Genomic DNA, 24,987 nt, shown 5'->3' on the forward strand with positions numbered 1-24,987 from the left:
TACACTGATAATAATCATTCTTTTACTGTAATTGGTACCCTTTTTAAACTGTTCTCAGCAGATTGATCATTCCTTGTTTTGGGCGACAGCGTTTGAGCATGTGCACAGAGCTTCAAACATGTGCATGTGTATTATCTGTAAATATTGATATAAAGCTTCATCTGATATGGCATACTCACCTGACTGAATATACTGTAAGCTATTAAATTGCTTCATGTACTGTATTGATAAATGAAATGTTTGTCCTGGGGATGATGATCTGACAGCTCGTCCTAAAACGACAACATAAAAATAGATGTGACATAGACTTGTTTATGATCAGTGCAGTTTCCTCAGCTGTAATGGCAATGTGAGATGCTGTGATCTCATACACAGTCTCAAAGTGACTCAGTGACCGGAGTGCTTAGGAAAATAATCAGCCTGATATGCTGAGGCTATAATGAGCATGGTGGTTTTGTTTCTGTAGATCATCTTGTACTCTCTGTCCTGAGTGCTGTGGAATGCTGTCCAAGTTGCCTCCAGTGCTAGTAGTAGGGCAATGTCACCAGTGAAATGTATTTGTTCTTTTCTATATTTAGACGATAGATCAGCGTCACAGTTGTGAGAACGGAGGCTTGGCCACCTGGGAACCAGCCAGAACAACCATTGCAATCCTCCTGAATGTTTTTGCAGTTGTGTGTTGTGTATGTTTTTTCTTTATTTTTTTCCCCAGTGAATTGCTGTCTGCTAAATTTGAATTAGTTGAGATTTGTCCATTATTTAGATTGCAGTGAGTAATGAAGTGTGGCATGTAAGAAAAATGTAAACAACGTTGCAGCTCATTTTTTGAAGCCCTAGTATAATGGATTTTACTGATTTTATTGGTCATGCTTTTTATAAGCTATGAAAATTGTTAGCATCTTTCTGGGCCAGCTTTGGCGTGCCTTCATCTGACCTTTTTGCAAGTTGTCAGTTAACACCTACTGGCAAAGTAGCCTGATGGGAAAGAACATTCATTTAGGCCTGGTGCACACCAAAAACCGCTAGCAGATCTGCAAAATGCTAGCAGATTTTGAAACGCTTTTTCTTATTTTTCTATGGCGTTTTGCTAGCGTTTTGCGGATTGCTGCAGCGGATTTCAGTATAGTACATTTCATATATTGTTACAGTAAAGCTGTTACTGAACAGCTTCTGTAACAAAAACGCCGGCAAAACCGCTCTGAACAGGCGTTTTTCAGAGCGGTTTGCGTTTTTCCCATACTTAACATTGAGGCAGAAACTCATCCGAAATCTAAAAAATGCCTCACCCCGGCATTTTTCGTTTCTGCAAAACGCCTCCCGCTCTGGTGTGCACCACCCCATTGAGATACGTTGACCAAGCGGATCCGCAGCCGCAAGCGGCTGCAGAAACGCTGAAAACGCTGCTCGGTGTGCACCAGCCCTAATAAAGACCAGCAAAAGCAATGTGCTCTGCTGTATTGGTACCAGCCATCATGCTGGAAATGGTTTTTTTTTTTTTTTTCCTCCTTCAATTTTTTTACTTACCTGTGGCTTCTTCCAGCTCCTAGAAGTGTCTGTGTCCCTTGCCCCAGCTGCAGTCTTCTCCAGCATCCCCCTGTCAAGTTGTAATGGATTCTGCCTATGCACCAGTGTTCACGCTCACGTTGCTGGCATTGTTGTGCACTTGCACAGTACTACAGCGCATGCGCACAACGTCAAATTGACATACTGCTACCGCACTCCAATGAAAACCTATGGGGGAAATTGCATTACCTGCGTCATGGTGTGGCGGAAGTCCTCAATCTGACACTTTTCCAAAACTGTTACCGCGCGTAATTCTGCGTCCACCCAGAAGTCGTGTAAGTGTAAACACCGGTATGAAACCGACCTTAAGTTTTAGGCCTTTTTTTCCACGGGCGGCTTAACTGCATGCTTTTCGAGTCAGTCACAAACGGCTTTGGGCTGTAATGTCATGCAGCTGAATGGTTGCATTTGGTAACGCCACACGCATCATTGTTTGACCAAGTGTGGTGTTACCTGGTGGCAACAATGGTGACTTGTCGCATCTGAAGAAGCAACTGCTTTGCTCTGATGTAACTCCTTTCAGGGGCTACCTGTCCACAGCCCACAGGCAAGTGAACAGAGCAACTGACAGGCAGATAATTCACCACCTTCAGCCTCCCATGGATAAGAGGCCTTGGATAGCTTTGTTAGCAACTGAAAGCACTCTGGCCTTGCATGAGTAGAATGGGACCTCATTTACAAACACAATGGGCTCTATTCTCAAAGACTTCCTGCATGCTGTAAAGTACATGCAGGAAGTTTGCGACCAAAATATCGTCAAGTTGACATTCTCAAAATGTTCCGCATGTTTTTTCCGCATGCGGAAAAAGTACGGGATTCATGCGGAAAAATTTCCGCAAAAGTCGGTATTTTCCGCAATAAAAGATCAATTCTCAAAAATGTTCAGGCGCATCATTTCGTCGTTAATTACTGTTTTTTTTTTTTTTTTTTTTTTTTAATCACCTACAAGTAGTAGGTGATATATACCGCATCCCATTGACTTTAATGAAGTCTGGAGGCTTAAGGGCTGTGCTTGCTGGACTTTAACTTTTTTTTTTTTTTAAACAATTTTTCATGCGACCTTTTTACCGTATGATTCCCGCATGAATAATGGCTGTTTCCGCATGCGGCAAACATGCGGAAAATGTTAGAGAATGCTGAAAAAATGCGGAGTTTACCGCTGGCGGAAATATAGCGGTAAAATTTTGCTGAAAAGTTTTGGCCTTTGAGAATAGAGCCCAATGCCAGATTGGGGATGTGAGTGCGTACATGCTGCTGGTCCTGGGTTATGGGCACTGGGAGATCACTGAAACACACAGTGTAATATGTTGGTGCTTTATAAATACAATAAATAAATGTTGGGAGAAAGTCTGCCAGTGTATGTTTGCCTAAAAACGTTCAATTTTCTTCCAAAGTCATACTAGGTGTAGGTGATTGTCAAAGAGGCTTATAGATTTAATGGTTTCCAAGTGAAATTACCAACTTTTCTCTTTACTGAGTGAGAGGTTTCCAGTGTGAATGATGAAGTTAAGATTTATTGGTGGAGTTTATTCCTGGTGACTGCTTTGTACTGACAGGGATCAAGTCTTACCTGAATACACATATAGGAGGGAAACTTCAGTGGACATCATGCAGCCACACACAAGACATCTGATTACTGTAGGAAAATGTAAACAAACACATTATACACACCCTGTTGAAACTGACATCTTGTCATGTGCGCTGTTTTCCAGGATAGTTATATAACACGCTTTTTTTTAAAGTGTTCCCTCCTATCTCCTAGGATGAAATTGTGTTTGTTGTGGTTAGCTTATGCAAAATATATCTGGGTGCTGTACTTGTGTCGCAAGTCTTTTTCCCTTAATAGTGCCCCACCCAGTGGTCAGATTATTACAGCATGGCATCTGTTGGCTTTGTGTGTGATTTCTCTCTGAATATCAGTCATTTAGGTAAAAACTTGGATGAATTTCTGCTTTTAATGTATTTAAGTCTTGCTTCTATGTAACATTTATTTTCAGGGTTGCAACAAAAGTAGCTATAAAGGGGTCTTGGAGCATAGGCTGGGGGTGGTAGGAGAAGCCAGGTCCAGGTGATCTTTATTGTGCTTGTTTTTAACCACTTGAGGACCCACCCTTTACCCCCCCCCTTAAGGACCAGCGCTGTTTCAGCTGATCTGTGCTGGGTGGGCTCTGCAGCCCCCAGCACAGATCAGCGTGCAGGCAGAGCGACCAGATCGCCCCCCTTTTTTCCCCACTAGGGGGATAATGTGCTGGGGGGGTCTGATCGCTCCTGCCTGCCGGGTGTTGCGGGGGGGGGGGGCACCTCAAAGCCCCCCTCTGCGGCGAAATCCTCCCCCTCCCTCTCCTACCTGGCCCCCCCTGGAGATCCGGGCTGCACAGGACGCTATCCGTCCTGTGCAGCCAGTGACAGGCTGTCTTCTGTCACATGGCGGCGATCCCCGGCCGCTGATTGGCCGGGGATCGCCGATCTGCCTTACGGCGCTGCTGCGCAGCAGCGCCGTACAATGTAAACAAAGCGGATTATTTCCGCTTGTGTTTACATTTAGCCTGCGAGCCGCCATCGGCTCCGTTCTGTAAGGAACGTACGCATGTGAACGTCCGCATAGACTTTGCATTGCTATGCGGAACATACGTTCCGTTTGTACAGTATACGGTCCTGATCCGATCAGGCGGATCCGGACAGGGAACGCTAATGTGAACCGGGCCTTACAGTAGGTAGTAGAAATCTGACAGAAGCGACAGGTTTTGGACTAGTCCATCTCTTCATAGGGGATTCTCAGCAAGGCTTTTATTTTTTACTAGCCGACCCGTGGCGTAGCATACGCCGCATAAGGGGGTGGCGGGCAGGAAGGGGGATTGGGCACAGCGGCAGGGAGGAGGGTCGGACCTCCCCTCCCTCACCTGCGTCCCCCATGTCCACTCCCCCTCAAGCTTAAGTTTAGCAGCAGCCGCTGCTATTAGTAAGTGGGCGGCATTGAAGGAAATGACGACATCGAAACGCACACTGGAACACGGAAGAGGTGAGTCATCCCCGCCCGATGCCTCTTACTAATAGCAGTGGCTGCTGCTAAACTTCAGCTTGAGGGGGAGCGCAGTTGGGGGACTCAGGTGAGGGAGGGGGGATCCGACCCCCCCCCCCCCTTCCCGCCGCTGTGACCAATTCCCCCTTCCTGCCTGCTACCCCCTCTAGCTCGGGGACCCCCCCCCACGGCTGGGCGGGGGGGGGGGGGGCGCGAAAAGTCCAGGACTGGCCCTGGGGGCAAGGTACTACTTCTTCTTCTTGCTTCAAGGTTGAAGCACGTAGTGTGATAGATAGATAGAGATATTCCCTAAAAAGAATTTATACAAAGGTGTTGACCGACTTCCCTGCTCCCTACACAGTTGGACAGAGCAACTGCCATTCACTAAGTGCTTTTGAAAATAAATCTATCCCTGAGAATCCCCCATGAAGAGATGGACTAGTCCAAAACCTGTCACTTTTGTCAGATTTCTACAACCCACTGTAAGTGAGAGGAACATAGGAGAAAAGTAATTTATGGCTCATTTTACTCTGGAAAAATGTACTTCTTATTTGTATTTGTTTGTAGATATTTTACAGTTTTTCGCTGTAGTGCCCCTTTAACCTGGGCTGTTGATCACTTGACAGAGTTTGAGGGACGTGTACTGCCCAATTCTTAGATTCTTGCATTTTGTATCTGTAAATCCTGTCGGTTTTGTACTGTCCAGAGGTAGACATCTGCTGCAGAGTGCCATTACTAACTAGACTCCTGCCACACCTTTTTTTTCCAGTTAGGACAGAGAAATGGGATTAGAATGGCTAATAGGTTTTATTGCTGTCTGGTTTCCTATTTATATATTCTCTCACTTCCTATTTTCTGGCACAGTGCTCACTGTGGCAGGAAGCGGTGTTGCCTCCCAATCTGAGATGCAGTCAACGGGAAATCCTGAACTTTTCCTCACCAAACTAGTTTTTATATTTTGTCTGTGCCTTCATCAGAGAGATTTTCATCAATTCATCTTTTCTGTGACAGTGGTCTATAAAACGTGACGGGGGAGGGGTGGCGGGACAGATCTGCCAGACCCAGACAGAAATCAAAATCTGGAGCTTGTTCCAACTTTTCATCACTGTTTAAAGCTGCAGCAAGGAAGGGTTCACACTTGTCTTTGTGGAAAATGCAAATGTTTTCCACTCCCAATATTCTTGGACATTAGGTGCATTCCTGTGGGTTACAGAGTGCATGTTTTGCCACAATAGCTAATGATTGTTAATAAAGAAATACCCTTGATGTGTAAAATTAGGTTGCACTGCTGCAAGGGGGGAGACAAGTGTTCGGCAAGTGCGAATTCAGCCTAGGTTTGTGTCTGGTGTTCCACTTTAAAGGACAACTGAAGTAAGAAGAGGGCTACCATATTTATTTCCTTTTAAACAATACCAGTTGCCTGGCAGCCCTGCTGTTCTATTTGGCTGCAGTAGTATCTGAATAACACCAGAAATAAGCATGCAGGCAATCTTGTCAGATCTAACCATGTCAGAAACGCAAAATCTGCTGCATATGCCTGTTCAGAGTCTGTAGCTAAAAGTATTAGCGTAAGAGGATCAGCATGGCTGTCAGGCAATAAGTGTTGCTTAAAAGGAAATTAATATGGCAAGCCTCCATATACCTCTCACTTCAGTTGTCCTTTAAGTATAAGTGTGTGTGTTTGTGTATTTATTACTTGTGGCAATAGCAACAAAGTGACTGTTGCTATGTATTTATATGAGACATGTGCTATTGAAAGAAACGGAAGGTAAACTGAATGCAGTTATGCAGTCCTGAATGACTTAGGAAGTATCAGGCACATTGTCTATGTGATCATACTGTCTCCATTAAAGCCAGCAGGACATGGTACACAAATTAGCCCTATGTGGTCACTGTGCTGCACAGAGAAATGTAATGCAGAAACTGCTGAAGCGTAGTAGCAACTAGAATATCCCTGCTGTGTTCCACACTGGAGAACCATTTTCTTCCTATTATAGGTCAGGAATAGACCTATGTAGTGTACAATCGCTTGGCAAATCAATAGCCTTGTTTACAGTGAGCTATAGCATCCTGCCTTATCATGCATGCTACTTGTATATGGCTGTTCCACACCTGTCACAGCTCTGATCCCATCATTATTAAGTACAGTAAAGTGCCTAACTACCACTAAAGCGGCATATGCTGCTTCTTGCTAAATGTCGAGCTGTATTAATAAAACATCACATCTCATGTATGTATGAGTGAGCTAATTGGTTAACTAGCACATTGAGTGAGCGAGCCACTTAACAGTATGCTTCAACCACTAAAAACTAGTACAGACAATGCATCCTACAGGAAGCTGTTGTCTGCGGAGCAGTGCCTGGTATATACACACAATCTATATAGCAGTGTGAGGGCTGCTGGCTCCTGATCTAAAGGTTCTGCCCTTGTCTCCTTTGGAGAAACCCAGTGTAGTTGCTGCAGCTCACGTTTCCCGATGAAGCTCAGGATTAACCCTCATGTCACTCTAGCAGCTATTCCTGGATCTATCATTCAACATGAAACTAATCCAATGCAAACCTAATCAAAACTAATCCTTTAATATTTTGCATCCTACAAGTCCTGAATGAGGATGCTACTGCTCTTACCCTGTGTAGATCATGATTCACATTCTTAGATTTTCTGAAAGAAACAATTTGATTAAATTTGATTTAAATGACATAAACAGGCAAATCTGACCCAGTAAATTCCCTGCACAGCGCACTGTTGTCCTCAACTATCGTATTTAGCTATCGAAGGTAAAGCATTTAAAATACAAATAAATTCCTGTCTAGCGTACTATATGTCTCTGCTGTCCTGGATTGCCTTGCCGGTTGACCTGATTATTCACTTTGGGATAGATTGATGAACATTTTCCCAACTGCATGAGCTCCTTTTAGTGAGATCGCCATGTATGGCTGTCAGTTAGGGCCGACTGCTGTTGGAAATGGAGCCCTCAGTGCTGGATTTTGAGCAGGACTCCTTGCTCCGTCTTGAGTTGGCTGTAAAGTGGGGATGCATTATGTAGCAGGTGAATTTGGCATGTGTAAATGAAAACTACCGTAGGCCCCCAGCACCCAATGTTGTTGTTATGTGCTATATGGTTTGGGGGCTGTCATCAACATTTGCACTTCAGAGTGGAAAAGTTTAATATGCAAAATCCCTTTGGTACCTCCCCTTAAACCAGCCTATTACAGTACATTGAAATCTTGGTTTGCGAGCTTAATTAGTTCCGAAAACATGCTTGTAATCCAAAGCGTTCTTATATCAAAGCAGAATTCATGGAAACCCAGTTGATTCATTACACAATCCAAAAACTGTTATAGTAAAATAGTATAAATGTAAACAAAACAACATTTTTTTTTTTCTTCTTATGGGTGAGGAACTTATCCAACAAGAGTTACTTTTGAAAATTGCATGGAAAAGTGATCGGCTCAGTTGAGATGATGTGATGCTTGTATATCAAGACGTTGCTTGTATACCAAGTCAAAATTTCACAAAAATGTTTGCTTGTATTGCAAAGCACTCCTAAACCAAGTTATTCTCAATCCAGGGTTTTACTGTACCTTTTAAGAATCAGCATAGTAAGGTACATCCTGTTTGTTGTTCATTTACACTAAAAAAGGTATTGCTCACTAGAATGCAGTTTTTAATGCAGTGTTACAGAAAAGTAACTTGTTGAAAAGTGTTGAGGGGTATAATTTGCATAACACTTCCTTACATTGTGCATTTTAAACTCAGATTCACACTTCTTCTTTTAATGTGTACATCCTGCAAATCTTTCTTTTTTTCTGAACAATACAAAGGAAGCCTAGACTTTCATTCAGGTATTCATTGTTGTCTCTTTCCTGGCTTCCTGTTTCTGGCCCAGGGAAAATAGACTATGCCAACACTGAACAGTAGACCCTCAAGGATGAGAATCCTTGCTGTACTGCCCCAAATATACTGCAACCAGAGAGACCTTCTTCAAGAAATTGATGGATCTATTATCAGACTTTCACACATTAGAGGATGAGAAAAAAAATCTATATTCTACTAGTAGAGGAATCCAGTGACAATTGCTGCTCGCTATGTTACAGCATGCTGAGAGGAGAATTAATGTACCGTAAACCTACAAATGTCTATGGACTGCTTACCCATTGTACCCCTACCCCATCCCTTTCCATGTCTTCCATTTCCCCCTTCTTTGGCAATGCCTGTATGAATCTTGGTGATTCCAATAAAGCTATTTTTGATTTGATTCACTGCCAAGAAGGGAGTAAGATTGAAGGAAATCTATGCAACAGGGACACTGATGGCTATTGCAATGTCTTGTGGTGTTACACACGTGGAATATGAGGTAATCTCTCTAACTGGGACTTGAACACCAAGAAATACCTGACAGATTTTATTAAGAAAGCTTTGAACGGAGTCATGCTTTAGATATACAAGACAGATTTCCTGTTCAGTAAACAGAGATTTGCTTTGTTCAGGCTGAAGTGTAAATAACTTATTCTAGGCTTTCCTACATGAAAATAGTGATGTATTCATTAGAAGTGGTGAAAAACATCCAAAGAGCAGCTCTGAAGATCCTTCCTTCCTCCAGCAGATGCTCTTATTTTGGGCAGCAGCCGCCCCTTGCTGTGCTCTGATAGCGCATATGATCAGAAGCTGTTCAGCTATGCTGGCAACAGCTGACAATCCGCTCTCTAGTGCAGAATAGAGACTTCAATGTTTTATGACCCATCTGCCAGCATGTGCCTAATTAATAAAGAAAGTGTGTGTGTGTGACAGAGGGTTTTTCTTGACAGAGGGTGGAAAGAGCAACTGGCCTCTCTACTGCTTTTCACACGCACAGGGCCTTGCCCAATGTATCTGCTGTCTGTAGTCAGTACAGCTCCTGCAGCACAGCCACATCCAATCCTCACATGAGAAACAGATGACTAGAAAGAGGAAAGCCAACTTCCAGCCTAACTACATTAAGCAAAACAAACTCAAAAAAAAGGGGAAATACAAAAATGACACTGGAGTCTGTGGACCAGGTTATACAGGCTTCTGTGTGGTATTCATTGATTGTGGTGTGAGGTTTGTGTGTGATTGTATATTGCCACTATAAATCTGCCCACTAATGATCTAATTTCCCAAATGATCGATTGGAAATGATCAATCGAGCCCAACAACAGAGGGGAAAATGATAAGCAATCTGATCAGACTAAAAGAGTTGTTCTGAAATTAGCATCAATGGAACGATTGTCAATTGGCACCATCAATGGTACCCGATCTGATCGATTTCTATGGTTGAACATTCAGGAGATTGTACTGTTAATGGGCACCTTTAGTGTATCTACACCAGTAATTCTCTGGAATGCTAACGGATGAAATCCGAATGACTTTGATTTGGATTTCACCCTCCTAATTAATGTACCTGTGCGGGGGGGCTACTTACCCAGCAGGCGTCTTCTTTAACTCATCGCACGGCGCCTCCGCGTTCCATTGCATTGCATTCCAAGCAGCGCCACGGGACTACAAACTCTTCCTCCTTCAACCCAGAAGGAGGAAGTGTTTGTAGTCGCGTGATCAGTCATTCGGATTTCATCCGTTGCTCGTCCCTGATCTACGCACTTAAAAAAAAAATGTCAATATCGTTGGGGAGGTGGAGGCGGCTTTACAACAGCTAAGATCAGAGAAAGTGTTTAACTACTGGCCCAGTAATCTGTTTTTACTGATGATAGTGAAGTGGTTACTGGGAAAATGAAGAGTCTGGGGACAGGAGATGGACTTCAATTCTAGCTCTTCTCTATTCTAAAAAATATTTTGTTATTGTTTCTATTACCCTGTTTGAATAGGAAGTGTTACATTCTGACAGATGAAGAACCCAAGACAGCAAGAAAAATCTAAAAGGGGTTCTATAATGAGGTGATCAATAAATTAACTAATTTTTCAGAGGTGATGCTAATTTTGTTGCAACATATATGTAGAGTAGAATTGGGCCAACCAGGATTGGCTGAAACTGCATTTGTTTGGATGTTTTACAGCTACATACAAAACTGAAACATAGCTTGCATCAAATTGGAGAAATCTGCAATTCATTGGTCATGTCTAGTTCTAACCCATTAGCACTCTATCCAAAAAATACAATAAAACACAAATTCCTGGCGTTTTTTGTTTTTTTATAAATTGTGCCTTTATTTCGAAGGTGATGCTCTGCCCCCACCGTCTGTTTTTACACTGTCCCTTTTAAATGCTAATGAGGCATAGCTCACAAAGGAACCATTTAAAATCAATACGCAGCTATAGACCTTATAGGTGAAAACTACGCAATCAGGTTCAGTGTACACGTATGTTAAAACTTTTGTCACTTTGTTCATATGTATATCATAACTTCTGCCGTTTGTTTTAAACACAGATAATCACTTTCTAAAAATACAAAAGGATCACGTAGTAGAGTCAAAAAGGCTTCAATCAGAATATCACTGCCAAGTCTTTACGTTGGAGAACCAGTTTTTTTTCCCTTTAGGTATACCTGGTGACGTATGTATTGCTCAGGTCTGAGACAAACAGATTCGTCAATAGCTGTAACATGGTGACCTGTCTGGAGTTATTTAGGGAACTTCTCTTCTATTAACAGGCAGGGCCACGTTTGTGTGTAAAATACTGCAAGTATGTGTGTGCTGTTTTAACAGGCGTCACGGTTTAGTGATGATACAAATGGCATATTCCAGTAACTGTCATAGGTCACGCTGGGGGTGCTTGTAATACAATAACAATGAAGAACCTTAATAGTGTTTTGCACTGATGGTCCACAAGCAATAGTTAAGGGCTTTGAGTCCAACAGGAGAAAAACGCTATACAATTGTTGGTATTCAAGGACAGCTACAGCAAAAATGTTGACATTTTACAGCTCTCAAAGTTGTTCAAGTAATTTTTTTCAATTTCAAAAAATTTGCATGCAATTTTCCTAATGTGAAAATGCAACGCTACAGTGGAAACGTAGCCAAAGAGGTGTCTAGTCATCTATTTCCTTCTACACTTATTTAGCATTTACATTGTTTTTAGGCATCATTTCTCTTGATACACCATACACTTTTGATGGTTTTTATCAAATCTGGTATAAATTCAGAATTTTTTTTTTCCCCATTCCAAAAACAAAAGTACCATAACTGTTAATAGGATTGCCAGATAATCTGATTGCATTATGAGTGGGCCAGCTTTGAATGTTGCCAGCAATAGCATAGCTATTATTGATTATGCACTCAAAACAGGAAGCCCATTTTTTTCTTAATTTTGCTTCTCTCTGAACTGTTCATCAGATTTTTATTTTGCTAATCTAGTGGATTTTAATGATATGCAGTGGCTGCTGCATGATACTTATTTGCCTCTCCCTCTCCCTCCTCTTTCTCTTCTATTTCATTGCGTTTTGTCAAATTACGCTTTTTGATATTGCTTTGACACTTAAGTCCCATTGTGCCTTCCTGTCAGCCACAGTCTAGTTGACAAATGAAAATGGTTTGTGAATGCTGCCACAGTGAATCTTATCCTGTCTAGACAGAATTTTGTTGGTGAAGGTGTGCAAACTGCTTGCATCAGCAGAAACGCCAAAGCTTAACATTTCTTGGTACACCCTGTTCATTTGTAGTAGATCTGTTCTCAAGTGAATTTACACGTGCAGCAGTGATTCTGATAATAATGAAACTCGTGACGAAAGGTTTACTCACCTTTTGCAATAGTGCATAGCAATGTATTGTGACATTGCTTTGTCTGAGCACTTTGTGTTCTGATACTACAGGACTCTTGTTTTACCTTTTTGCAGCTAGTGGATTTTTTAGGCTTATGTTTCCTTTATTTTTCTTGTGATAAGTGTTGGCTGAAGTGACAGTTGCAATCTCTCTCCTGTTTGTACCTGCTGGGAGTATTTTTGTGGATGTAAATATACATATCTAATCACTCAGAGAAATTGGTTTTGGCTTTGACATTGTTACAAGTGGACAGATGAATGTGGGATAGTGGGACTAGCCTATAGTTACATTTTAGCAACCATTTTCATTGACTCAAGAGATCAAAAAAAAAAAAAAAAAATGAATTCAGTGTATTACGGATGCTGTAACCATCTGGTTTAGTCTAGGCATTGTCCATCCTGTTCTCAAGTGTTTGTGTGTAAATTTCTGAGCATGCATCTTGGGTATGTTCTTGTTGGCATTTTCACATGATATGAAGTCCAGCTAGAGGTTTTAGCACATTTCATGATCCCTCGGACAGTTCGATGCTGAGCGAGCGCTGTATAGATGTATTGCTAGCCTGTAGGTTAGCGATGTGTGCTGTTATGGAGTGTGGCAAGGGATGTCGCACAGCAGAGTGGAAGACGTATGAAGGGAGCACCACGGCCAAATGAGCACATGCACAGCACTACCCACGCATACCAGTTTCATGTCTGTAGATTGTTGTATGGGGGTTAGGTCATGGTATTGTTTTGTAAATAAGTGCTATTATCTTCAAAATGAAAAGCAGCACAAATGGGCACAAACGTAGCACTTACCAAACATGATGGGATTTTTATTTGTGACCATTGTAGGGGGGGCAGCTTCAGGGAGCTCTGTGGAGAGGGCAGGGGAACCAATGGAGCAGTACAGAGTGAGTGAGAAGAACATTGTCCTCTGCCAGTGCTCGGCCAAGTTGATCTACTAGGTGGATCGTTCTTTGGCAGACTGAGGGCGATTGGGGCTGCTGGACACGTTAGATTCTCAGTAGTTGCGGTCTTTATTGGCATGCCTCAGCCAAGTTTAACCTAGTATATGTACATGGCTTAGGGGCAAACATATCTCTACTAGCTACACTAGGCCTCTGTATCCTCAGCCCACATTTTGCTCCTTGCCGGTGATCAGCAAAACACTGCAGCACTAGGAATCCTATGGGATTACTCACACTGCAGTGATTGCGATTTTTGCCCACTGCATGCAGCATTTTCCTCGACGATTGCGTTGCAGTTCTTATTCACTGGAATGAGAAGCGCAAAACTCAAATAGTGGTAAAATCGCTAAAAACAGCAATCACTATTTGCGGTTCGGAGTGTGAACGGGGCCTTAGGTTGATTGATTTCAGGTTAAGACTTGATTGCTTAGGATGGACTTTCTTGTTTTCATCCTATGAGGAAAGGCCAGCTTCAGGGTATTCATGCGCACTCAGATGGCCCCAGCATGCATGCTTATGCTGCACTGTTTAATGACATGATTGTGTAGCAATGTTGCCCTCCAATCAGTATCTATGGTAACCCAAGGATGTTTGTGTTTTTTCAAATGAGAAGCAGTTGTTTGGGGCGCTAATCCCCGGCTTTTGTGGAGCTTTATTTTCCAAGCTTTAGTCCCTTTTTTTTCATTGTACTGGACCTTCAAAATGAAGCAAGGCTTCTACATAAAAACCACATACTGCTCCATGTCCACCTATGTATAAACTTCTATTGTGCCAAAGAACCAGTTCTGCTAGGCAGTACTAACATGCCATCATTAAACAGTTACTGTAGCTTTAAAAAGCCAACATGAAAGGGCTCCTTCCTTGTGTCAAGATTGAAGGAAGAAGGAGGCAATTTGTACCATTCATCTGAAGTTCATTCATACCAGCCACTCCTTAGAAGCCTTTCACAAAAAGGACGTTATCTACTGATAAGCGCTGTTGCTTAATATATAAACATGATACATGTTTTTATTCATACCTAGTTTGTATATTTGCTTAGCTTCTAGCAAATAACTGGCTTGCATTGTGAAAGCATTGCATTGCTGAATTGTGGAAAGTCTCCCTCCTTGTTTGGTTACATTTAGTTCTACTGCATTTCCTCTCCAGAGATATGATGGGTCAGTTTTTGGCATGATGGGGGGGGGGGGGGCACTTTACTACTACACCTAAGCCAAAATTGCATGCAGACAATGCTGGAACTAGTTCATAAATGGGGGAAAAATAGCAATCAAAGAGTTTTTTTTTTTGAAGGTGGCACAGTGAATGGCACTTTCACCTTGCAGCACTGGGGCAGTACTGCAAGGTGAAAGTGCTATTCACTGTGCCACCTTCAGAAACTTTTTGATTGCTATTCCCCCATTTATGAACTAGTTCCAGCATTGTCTGCATGCAATTTTGGCTTAGGTGTAGTAGTAAAGTCTATCAGGGAGATCTTCACATTAACCTTCTCCCGACCGCCTAGCGCTGATTGGTGGCAAAGCCCTGGAGGCGGGGTTAGCAGGGAATGCGCACCCACTTGTGCGCGTTCTTTGCGGATAAACAGAGCGGGGATCTGTGACCAGCCTGCCACCTGCCAGCTGCGATCAGAGCTGGCAGGCTGTAGTGTAAAAAAAAAAAAACTGTGTACAGTGGACAGCATTGTCACTTAACTGTCCCTCCTAATGGTTCACAATCTAATCCCTCTCCTAAGCCGCATCTACACACATAGATGCGGCCGCGATGCTTCTCATCAATCGAGCCGCTAATGCGGCTCGATAAGATCCAACAGGACGGATCTTGCTTCCGCCGATTCCCTGCTCGCTCCCCGCGCCGGGACAATGGTAGGGAATCGAGCGGAAGATAAGCGGGGACGAGCGGGGAATCGAATGCGGCACGCGAGTGGGGACGCGGCGGGCACGCGCAAGAGGCGATTTGGCGGCTAATCGAGCCGTCTGATCGCAGCCTCATCTACACGTGTAGATGAGGCTTAATAGACTGATACCAAAAGAATGCTCTATTAGTGGGAAGAAAAGGAGGTAACATTCATTTGGGTGCTAAGTTGTATGACCAAGCAATAAACTGTTAGAGTTGTGAAGTATTGAATCATAAAAAAATCACCTAGTCACTAGAGGGGTATAAACCCCTGGTCCTCAATCGGTTAAAGTGGACATAAACTCTTGCACAGGGCAGAAGGAAAACCTAGAGAAATGCACCCTGTATGTATTTAGAGAGTTTAGCCAGTCTAATTCCCCTCATCTGTGACGAAGCATAAGTTGTAATTTGATCCCTTAGCTGTGTCTGCTGACTGCCATGGCAGACAGCTCATTTGTAAAATCAGGATGTTAACAATGTCTGCTTCCATGAAGGCGGGAAGTAGACACGTTGCAGATTTATTGCAGTATTTGTATCAGCTGTAACAAAGAAATATTTTTCTTTAAAGGTTAATATGCTGTTGCTTATCTTTTAGAGCAGGGAGGAAGTTCTGAGTTCACGTCCACTTTAAATACCTAGTGCTGTTACAAGACAAGGAATCCATCTAGCATTCAGGCAAATGCTTTCGCAGAATGTCAGATTATATTAAGCAGCTAAAACAGGGAAGCAGGGGTCTCAAGATTGACTTTACTTAATTAATCCATCTAACAACTAAATAGGACAGATACTATTTTTGCCATTCTATCAGTGATGCAGCTGAGTGCCCACAAGCAACTCCTAATCCTATTATTCTCTCCTAAGCTCTTTAGGTTCATGTTGCATAAGCTTAGTGCAAATAAGACTTGAGTCCTGGTTACATGCAGAAGAAGAATGTGTTGGCAGGGCCTCTGTACCTTCTCAGAGAAACAATTGATTTCACTGTCTTGCCATTTACTGTATTGCCTAGTATGTTTGTGCATGTTACATGTAATATTTACTGACATAGTCTAGGCGGTGATATCAGCATAGTCGCGCAGGTTCAACACGCCCTTAGGCTTGCAGTCGATTAAAGGAACTGACCTTTTCTGCAGCTAGCACAGCAATTTCGCGCAGAGCTTTTTTTTTTTTTTTTATTTGCCACTAGAGATTAATATGATTCAGAGATCAATTTAAAGATGCCTGTAGTTATTTCTCGGCTCATGGCAGGCAACATACGGAACATACTTGGACGCTAATACATGTTGATTATGCACTGGGGAATGATCTGATTACAATTTTTTTTTCTAAATTTGCATATAAACACACACACACACACACACACACACACACACACACACACACACACACACACACACACACACACACACACACACACACACACACACACACACACACACACACACACACACACACACACACACACACACACACACACACACACACACACACACACACACACACACACACACACGCGCGCGCGCACTAACATACAAACACACACACACGCGCGCGCACTAACATACAAACACAGAAAAACACATACACACAACTCTAGGTCCATAGTGATCACCGATTAAACAAAAGACATATACCTCTACAGGCTTCAAATACATCAGTTGAGGCCTTAACTTTTGTAATGCAAAAATCTGTCCAGGAAATATCCCCAGTGTTTTGTGAAAGGCAATGGCCTCAATTCACTAAGATCATGCTGGAGATAAGGCAAGAGAAAACTTGCCACCACACAGTGAGAGTTATCTTATCTCTTCATTCCTTAAAGGAATACTATTTATTCACATATTTTTTTTCAATTGACACAGGAATTGTTTGGGAAGTGATGCTAAGTACTGGTGTATACATTTTAGTAGCAACTTCTTTGTTTACTGTTAGCAAAATACTTTCAAACTTTAATGACGCCAAATCTGAAGGCTGACTGAGCCATGAGGAGAGGGGAAATTCCCCTCACACTTGATCAGTTACCTCTATGTGTAGCTCTGTGTGTGACAGAGAGAACAGCTGCAGCTCCTGTGTCCTGTGTTTCTGACTTAAGTGTCTGAAGAGAGCAGAGGAAATGTAACTAATTGTCACAGATTTTCATACTGTTTTTGCTTTCAGAGTTTGATATGTTTGATATTTTCTTTCTGTAGTCTGATATGCAACTCTGGCTGTGTATTGAAGCAGACACCCCTTCTGCAATTGATTTGTCCCAATATAGCTAAATTCTACCCTCAATAAATTACAGTTTTTGCCTCTGATATTTAACCTGAAAAGTAGGAAAATGTTTACACAGCTACTTAGACATTATTTGCACACTGTCATTTTAGAACACTTGGGTATCGATAGTATTCCTTCAAGTTACCTCCTCTGTAGTTATGTTCACACGCAGTTAATTAACAGCCTGTCTTTAACTTTAGAATTCTAGAGTTATTTTAAGGATTGAAGAGTTAACTTTTTAGGTTTGCCTGAGGTAAAATGTTTCCTGAATACTACATGTCTCATCACCATGGTGATAACTCTAGAAACGTTATTAAAGACAGAAGATAAGCTTAGTGAATTGAGGCCAATGTCTTTTTAATATCTCCTTGCTAGGGGCAGGTTATTCGGCAACTCAGTAGTATGTTTTTAGTTTGTGTGCAAAAGACAGGACAACTGGAGGAAACCTACAAACGCAGGAAGAACATACTAACTCCATGGAGATGGTGTCCTTGGGGAATCTCTGAGCCTAGGAAAGGGTTCCTGATTAGCGTACAGTGATTTTCTGTCTGAATAGTACCACATAGGTAGAGACACAATACATTTGTCATTTTTTCTATTATATTTTGACCTACTTACTTGTAATCATTACCTTCAATTAAATAAGAATGAGAGATTTGTTTGCTCCTACTTGAGCAGTTCTGTAATCCTGGAAAGAATGTTCGTTAGTATTCCCCCTGCTTAGCTGGCCCTGGATCGCTGTGTCTAGCCAAAGAGGAACAGTTGGAGCCGTTATATCATAGGACATGTCTGTTCTGCAGTGTGACTTGGACTACTGAGTTTGTTTTTCCCTTTTTTTTTTTTTTTTTTTTTTTTTCCTTTTTTTCTTTTTTCTCCAGTTCCTATAGCTAAGCAGATGTATAAAGCGGCTGCATGTTTTCTTTACATGACCGTGAGACCTTTCTTTATTTTAATGCAAATATTCTCTTTCAAGAAAGAGAAGAGTTATTAGGGAAAGCCACAGAAGCCTAGATTTGTGTGTATTGTATTATGGACTTGGGACCCTTTCTTATTGTCTGCTGACTGAACTCCTTCATTTCTTGGTTGATGGAATGCTTCTTTTGTTTGGTTGTGCAGCACGAGCTGCAAGTGTGTGAGTAGTGCATGGTCCCCTGAATTCTGCTAATAACTAAACAGTGTCTGCCCAGAGCACTTAGAGCCATTCTTTGCTGAAAGACAAGCAGTACAGATGGAAAGCAAGCTCTGCAGGCTGTCACTTCACTCCTGCTTCCTGTGATCAGATGTCCGCCCAATCTGTTCCCTGCTCTAGTCTTCTGTTCAATATCGGGTCCTTAGAAAACGTAAAATAATTTAGGATGGGTACCTGTGTTTACTCCTCTGTCAGTGAAATGGTCACTATTGTCCCATTTATAACACAAGCAAGCTTTATTTTGATGTATGTGGTCATGTGTATTTCATTATAGACATGTTAATGTAGCATCGTTTGGACATGTATATGAAAGCTCTGATTTATCCCAGTGATAATATAGCCAAAGAACAAAAAACGCACCTTCTACTGGAAAACTTTTGCCTTCTAGAACATAAAACAGTACTCAGTTAAAGCCACATTCTTTAAACATTGTTCTTGGTTGTATCAGGTTGTATTTTCATGTACACTTTGTGGTATATTGAGACTGTTCTTTGCCAGCAGTGATCTGGGGGGGGGGGGGGGGGGATTGGGGGGGCACGCAGGAAGTTACGAGAAGGTCGATAATAGCCTGCTATGGCAAATTGGTTGAACCATTGCATGGAGTGAATCCACTGGAAATTGGTTGATTTTATTTTTTTTTAATGATTACTACACCACATTTCACATTGCATCTGACTAGACTTCTATCACACATCTATTGAATGGAAAGAGCTGTATTGCTGATGCAGCACCACCCTATACAGCAATTGATTCCTTCTCCTTTCCCTGCTTGCTCATACAGACACATGTCCAATCACTCTTTCCATTAATAAATTACTCTAAATTGATCAAAAGGGAATCACATATGTTGCAGGCAATATACTTCCATTAGCTTCAAAGTGGTTGAATCAGCTGGAAAATACAGTGATTCTGATTAAGCAAATCGCAGTTGCAGGACATGCAGCATTTTGGGAGCGTTTCCATTCTAATGAATTGTATAGGAGCAAGAAAATCGCTCCCAAAACTGCCTGCAAAACGCTATAACAAATCACTAGTGATTTGTGATATCGCTTTGCACTTTCCATTGGGTTCCAGTCCTAAGCTTTCAGCTATTCTGCCTTCCTCAGACTTGAGTCTGTGGAAGGCTGAATAGCTGAAAGGCTTCTCTTTTATAAGTTGGCCAATAACTGGTATGATACTGATTCAAAACGTCTTGCTTTTAGTGATGGCTAACACGGTACAACACTCAACTGCTACAGTTAAATTATATTTATGTATCTTGAACACTAAAGGCTGCCATACACTGGTCGATTGCCACCAGATCGACCAGCAGATAGATTCCTCTGTGATCGAATCTGATTAAAGAGGGTACTATTGGCTGCCTACACTGCAAACAGATTTTGAATCTATTTCACTATGAAACCGATTCACAATCTGTGGAGCTGCCACTAGCGTTGGTCGTTGTACATTCGACCACCACTATCGACGCACTCCCGACCCACCGGTGATCGAGCGAAAACTTCCACACGGACATCGGGAACGATCGATTTCGGATGGAAGCGTTTGCGCAACGATTTCACAGCAGATTCGATCACTGTGATCGAATCTGCTGTATATCGGCAGGAAGTCGTGTAAGTGTATGGGCCCCTTAAAGCTGCCTATACACAGAGAAAGTTGTATAGTACAATAGTTTTATTTATTTTATTATATTTTTTCATACATTTTCTAATATTGTCCATCTTTGCTTACAGGAGAGGATGCCACAAACACCTTCTTTAGTAACCATGTTTGACAGCGGGACTTTCGACCAGAACGTGTATCAGTCCAAAGAAGAGAGCTGTACAGACCTGTTTTACCAAGATAACAACCTGCTATCTGGCTCCCTTGAAGCACTCATCCAACACTTGGTGCCCAGTGTTGATTACTATCCGGATGTAAGTTGAAGGGAACTGAAAATAAATCAGTAGCCAGACATGCACTTTCACACCATGCCTGCTTATATAGGAAGCTTTCCTGGCACAGGAACTTGGAAGTTAGCTTATCTCTGGAACACTGTGTTGGGATGATAGATAACAAGTGCTAAGTTTGGAGTTCTGAGTTTGAGCTCTGTCAAGCTGGAAGCCTAAATAAATGCATGATTTTTGCTACAAAAATATCACCATTCTATATTTGCACTAGTTTGCTGCAAAGTATACAAGTAACTAATCATTAATTACACTGTATCAACATTTTGCACTCCATTATAAATGACACTCTCCAAGCTTGGCAAAATGTAACTTACCAGTGATAACAATGTAACTTCCATCCCAAAAATAGGTAATGACAGACACCAGATCCTATAGGCTTTCTTTTCTACAGACACATTTTAATTATCTGAGGATGCTTACAGAATTGTACAAACAATGAAATCTTTACTCTGTTTATGATCACATCATCCATTGGCTGACAGTCAATTGATCTGTTGACCAATCAGAAATGAGAAACAAGAGTTTAGTTTTCTCAATCATTTCTTGATCAGACAAGTTGGTTAATATAAATTGGTCTGGCGTGTATCCCAGATTATGCTTTGTGGGAGCAATTGATGCTTTAGTGTGTGGATGATACGTGGCTTGTAATGTGGGCAGAATGTGCCTCCTAATATGGGGCGCAGCTACATGGCGCAAGTAAGCTCCCCCCCCTGATTCTCTTCATGATATAACCTGTCGCCCTGATCTTTATATTTAATCACTGAGCAACACATTTTAAACCTTTTTTTTTTTTTTTTTTTTTTTCTTCTTTAAAACCAATTTTTCATCCTTGTACCCTTCAGTTTAAATACACATAAGACTATCCTCTTCCTTTTGAAAAGCACAATTTTAGATGACCTGTATCTGTTTTTTCTTTCTTTTGGTCTTCAGAGAACATATATCTTCACTTTCCTTCTAAGCTCTCGCCTGTTCATTCATCCCTTCGAGTTAATGGCTAAAGTCTGTCATGTTTGTACTGAACAGCAGCGTCTCAAAGAACCAGGCACTGACAAGGTAAGCTAACCCCATGGGCCTCGCTGATTAAACAATACACAATTGTACCTTACATGTTGGATCCATACTGCTTTTCTGAAGTTAATTCTGCTGCTGACCTGAGAAAATAAAGCAGTTCCACTATCTGCCCCACTTGTGCTTAATCATAGGAGTGGATGGATAAGAAATACCTCAGGGAAAAAACAGTTCTTCTGCATTTGCCTTTCAAATGGAGTGTAAATATTTTCAGTAAAAAAATAAGTTCATCATGCCTGATTTTGTTTGCTCCAATTTTAAATGGAAGTCCATAAGTTTACAAAAAAAAAATTAAAAAAAAAATCATCAAAACCTGCTTTTTATTAGGTTGTTACCTTTTTTATGAGAATTTTGTATGTTCTTTTACAGAGTCACATGAGGAAAATTGCTCCTAAAATCCTTCAGCTGCTGTCGGAATGGACAGAGACCTTCCCCTATGACTTCAGGGATGAGCGGATGATGAGAAATCTAAAAGATACTGCCCGTCGCATCACTCATGGAGATGAGGTAGAGTACCACTGTAATTGCTGATTGGGAAGTCTATGGGAGGCTTCTACAGAGGATCTTCCAGCCAGCCTTTATGCATCTGATGCCTTTCATGCCCCTCTCACCATGAGTCTTATGATAGATATGGCTTTGTAGTTAGGATAATTTTAAGTCTGGACTAATGTCCAAACTAAGAGCAAAGACAATGGCACAATGCTGAGCAACCAATCTTTTTTGTTATCTTGCTAAATAACCCCCAGTGTTTGAAGGAGTCTATAAATGTCTAATGTTGCTAATGCTGAAAGACTCCCATTCAGTCGTTTTGTCACACTGTATGGTTTGCTTTTATTTCCTCACAGAAATTAACTGGCCGCATATTAATTCCCATATGTTTTCTGTAATTCTGTATCCTAATGCTTTAAACGCAACAACTTGGGAGACCGTATTCTTTGCCAGACTGAATTATCCTGCCAAATTAATATTCCTTGGAATGAACTCTTTAAAAATGCTTTTTTTTAAAATTAAAATACTGCAGCAACCACTTGTCACAACGCACATGTATATAATGCATGACAGTTTGCAACAGATTGCCACAGTGAGTTCACAGCGACCTTCATAACCTTGTGCCTGTCATTGTGCAGTGCTTTATCACAAGGCGCTGACTGCTCACAATAGCTTTGTGTCTGATTGGAAAATTACTCTGTGCATTTCCCATTTTTTCCCTCTGAGTTATACTGCCCTGACCAGCCTCCCCTGCTGTTGGCCATTTATAGAAATGTACAAGCATGACTGTGCAGCCTTTTCTTGAGCAGCGCAGTTCACACAAGTTCATCATATGATTTTTATAAATTATGCTGTCTGCTTGTTTCTCACGAAATGACTGCTAACAAACATAAGGCATCTTTTCTTTACTAATGTCATTTGCTTGACTTCTGTACAGATGCTCTGGCTCTAATACCTTAAGTCACTGGCCCAGAATAAACATGCAGTTCAGAACCTTTGACTGTTCTGACTTCACTGGCTGCATACTTGTAGTTGTGTGACACAAAAGCTCAGCATGACAGCCAGGCAACTGGCATTGTTTATAAGGGAATGAACATGGCAGCTTCCATATTCTTGTTCACAGTAGCATCCACTTCATGTTCCTTTTAAATCAGAGTAACCAAGCAGCTCAGGGTGACCCAAACTACTAGGAATGTATAGGGGGATAAAAGGAACCAAAAAGCCCTTCTACTAAAAAAGCAAAGCTTGGTGTAATTTGCCTTCTTAAAACAGAAGGAAATTTGCAATAATTCAGTTATAAGTGAACATATGTGGTTACCCACAATGCTCTACTGAATATGCAAATTATCCCTTTTCGCCCTTGTAAGCCAAGCAAGCATCCAGAACCGCTGGTGTATAGCAAGCTTATAGCTTTAAGTTTTACACAGCCTTATCAAACCCACATGTAGACAGCCTGTTTCGGACTTTTGGTCCTCATCAGTACATGGCAGGGATTGATAAAGCTGTATGAAATAGGGCTTGGACGAGTACAACGGAGTAACCAAGCAGCTCAGGGTGACCCAAACTTCTAGGAATGTATAGTAGGATAAAAGGAACCAAAAAGCCCTCCTACTAAAAAAGCAAAGCTTGGTGTAATTTACCTTCTTAAAACAGAAGGAAATCAGTATCTGCTCTAAAAACATAATCTCTGCCCCAACAACGCTAATGTACTAATCCTATAGCCTATAGATACTTTGGCTAGAGGTGTGGATTTAGCTGTTGAAATGAATGCTGCTTTATTTGCTATGTACAGATGTGCTGACACTTTGAAAAGTAGGGGGTGGGTTGTGAAAGGTGGGTATTGTTTAAAATTAGGTGGGAGGAGTCCTGCTGCAGCTCACAGAAGAAAATACTATAACAGTAAGGCATGGATTGCTAAATTTTCTAGATTGTTAGAGTAGCAGCCATTGCTGGGGTACACCTTTACACAAGCCAGATTGTCACTTTAAACGATCAGTGGTTTGTGCTTCCCCAGCAGTAGAAACAGTATAAATTGCTGTGTGCTACTTGCGCATGGCAATTTTACTTAATTTACTACATCAGGCCCATATACCTTGTGGAAGCATAAGATACATTACATACTCTAAAGGTGCGTACACACGCACTACTACAGAGAACAACGGGTCCGTCAGACCCTCTCGATGGGCGGTCGTTCTCCTGACAGTAGTGCGTGTGTACAGTCTTTCTGCAGACTGATAAGGCTGTTTCTGAACAATCCGCTCAGCGGACAGACCCGTCGTTCTCTTTAGTAGTGCGTGTGTACGCACCTTACGTTTATAAGTACATGCTTATAGGATAATGAAGTCTGGTAACTTAATACAAAGGAATTAAAACCATTTTGTGTGTGGGGGGGGGGGGGGGCGGGGCAGCCTAGAATCTGGCCTTGTTCCTGGTTAGTTCAGTCCAGTGCCACATGGATATTGCATGTTTTGTATTTGTACATACAGCTGTCCTTTTGCATTTTAATATGTTTCCAATGGAAGTGGATATCAAAAAATATCTTTTGGTTACTGACTTAAGGACAGTTAATTATTTTGATCCTCCATTAGTAACCTTCATACATTTTACTTGGATGATTGAGTGATACATTTTCCACAGAAACACATTGCAGTATTGTGTTCAGAGCAGTATCAGCAAAATGGAGTCCTTTAATGGTTCAGCTGTAGAATTAGTCAAATTTCAAAGAAATTCTGTTGTGCAGTTCTTAGACTGTAGCTGGTGTTGTTCAGCACTTAGAGAAACTTATCAGAACAGCCTTTGTTTACTGGGAGTCTGAGGGCTGAACCGATCCTGTGATCGTGGCACTGTGCAGGCGTTTGTGGGATCAAACATCAAGAGTGTTTGTGCTGACA

General features: G+C 41.7%; 1 protein-coding gene across 2 annotated transcripts in view; it reads left to right on the plus strand.

Annotated features, from left to right (window-relative positions):
- The window catches only part of RASGEF1B (RasGEF domain family member 1B), a 274,935-nt gene that overhangs the window by 231,630 nt on the left and 18,318 nt on the right, over positions 1-24,987 (plus strand). For both annotated transcript variants that reach the window (XM_068271137.1, XM_068271136.1), the window contains 3 exons: positions 20,324-20,506; positions 21,470-21,592; positions 21,977-22,114. In XM_068271137.1, coding sequence (XP_068127238.1) covers positions 20,330-20,506; positions 21,470-21,592; positions 21,977-22,114 — 438 coding nt within the window. In that variant the 5' untranslated portion in view covers positions 20,324-20,329. The remainder of the gene's footprint in view (positions 1-20,323; positions 20,507-21,469; positions 21,593-21,976; positions 22,115-24,987) is intronic.

The sequence above is a fragment of the Hyperolius riggenbachi genome, chromosome 1, assembly GCF_040937935.1.
Source record: "Hyperolius riggenbachi isolate aHypRig1 chromosome 1, aHypRig1.pri, whole genome shotgun sequence".
Classification (NCBI taxonomy): domain Eukaryota; kingdom Metazoa; phylum Chordata; class Amphibia; order Anura; family Hyperoliidae; genus Hyperolius; species Hyperolius riggenbachi.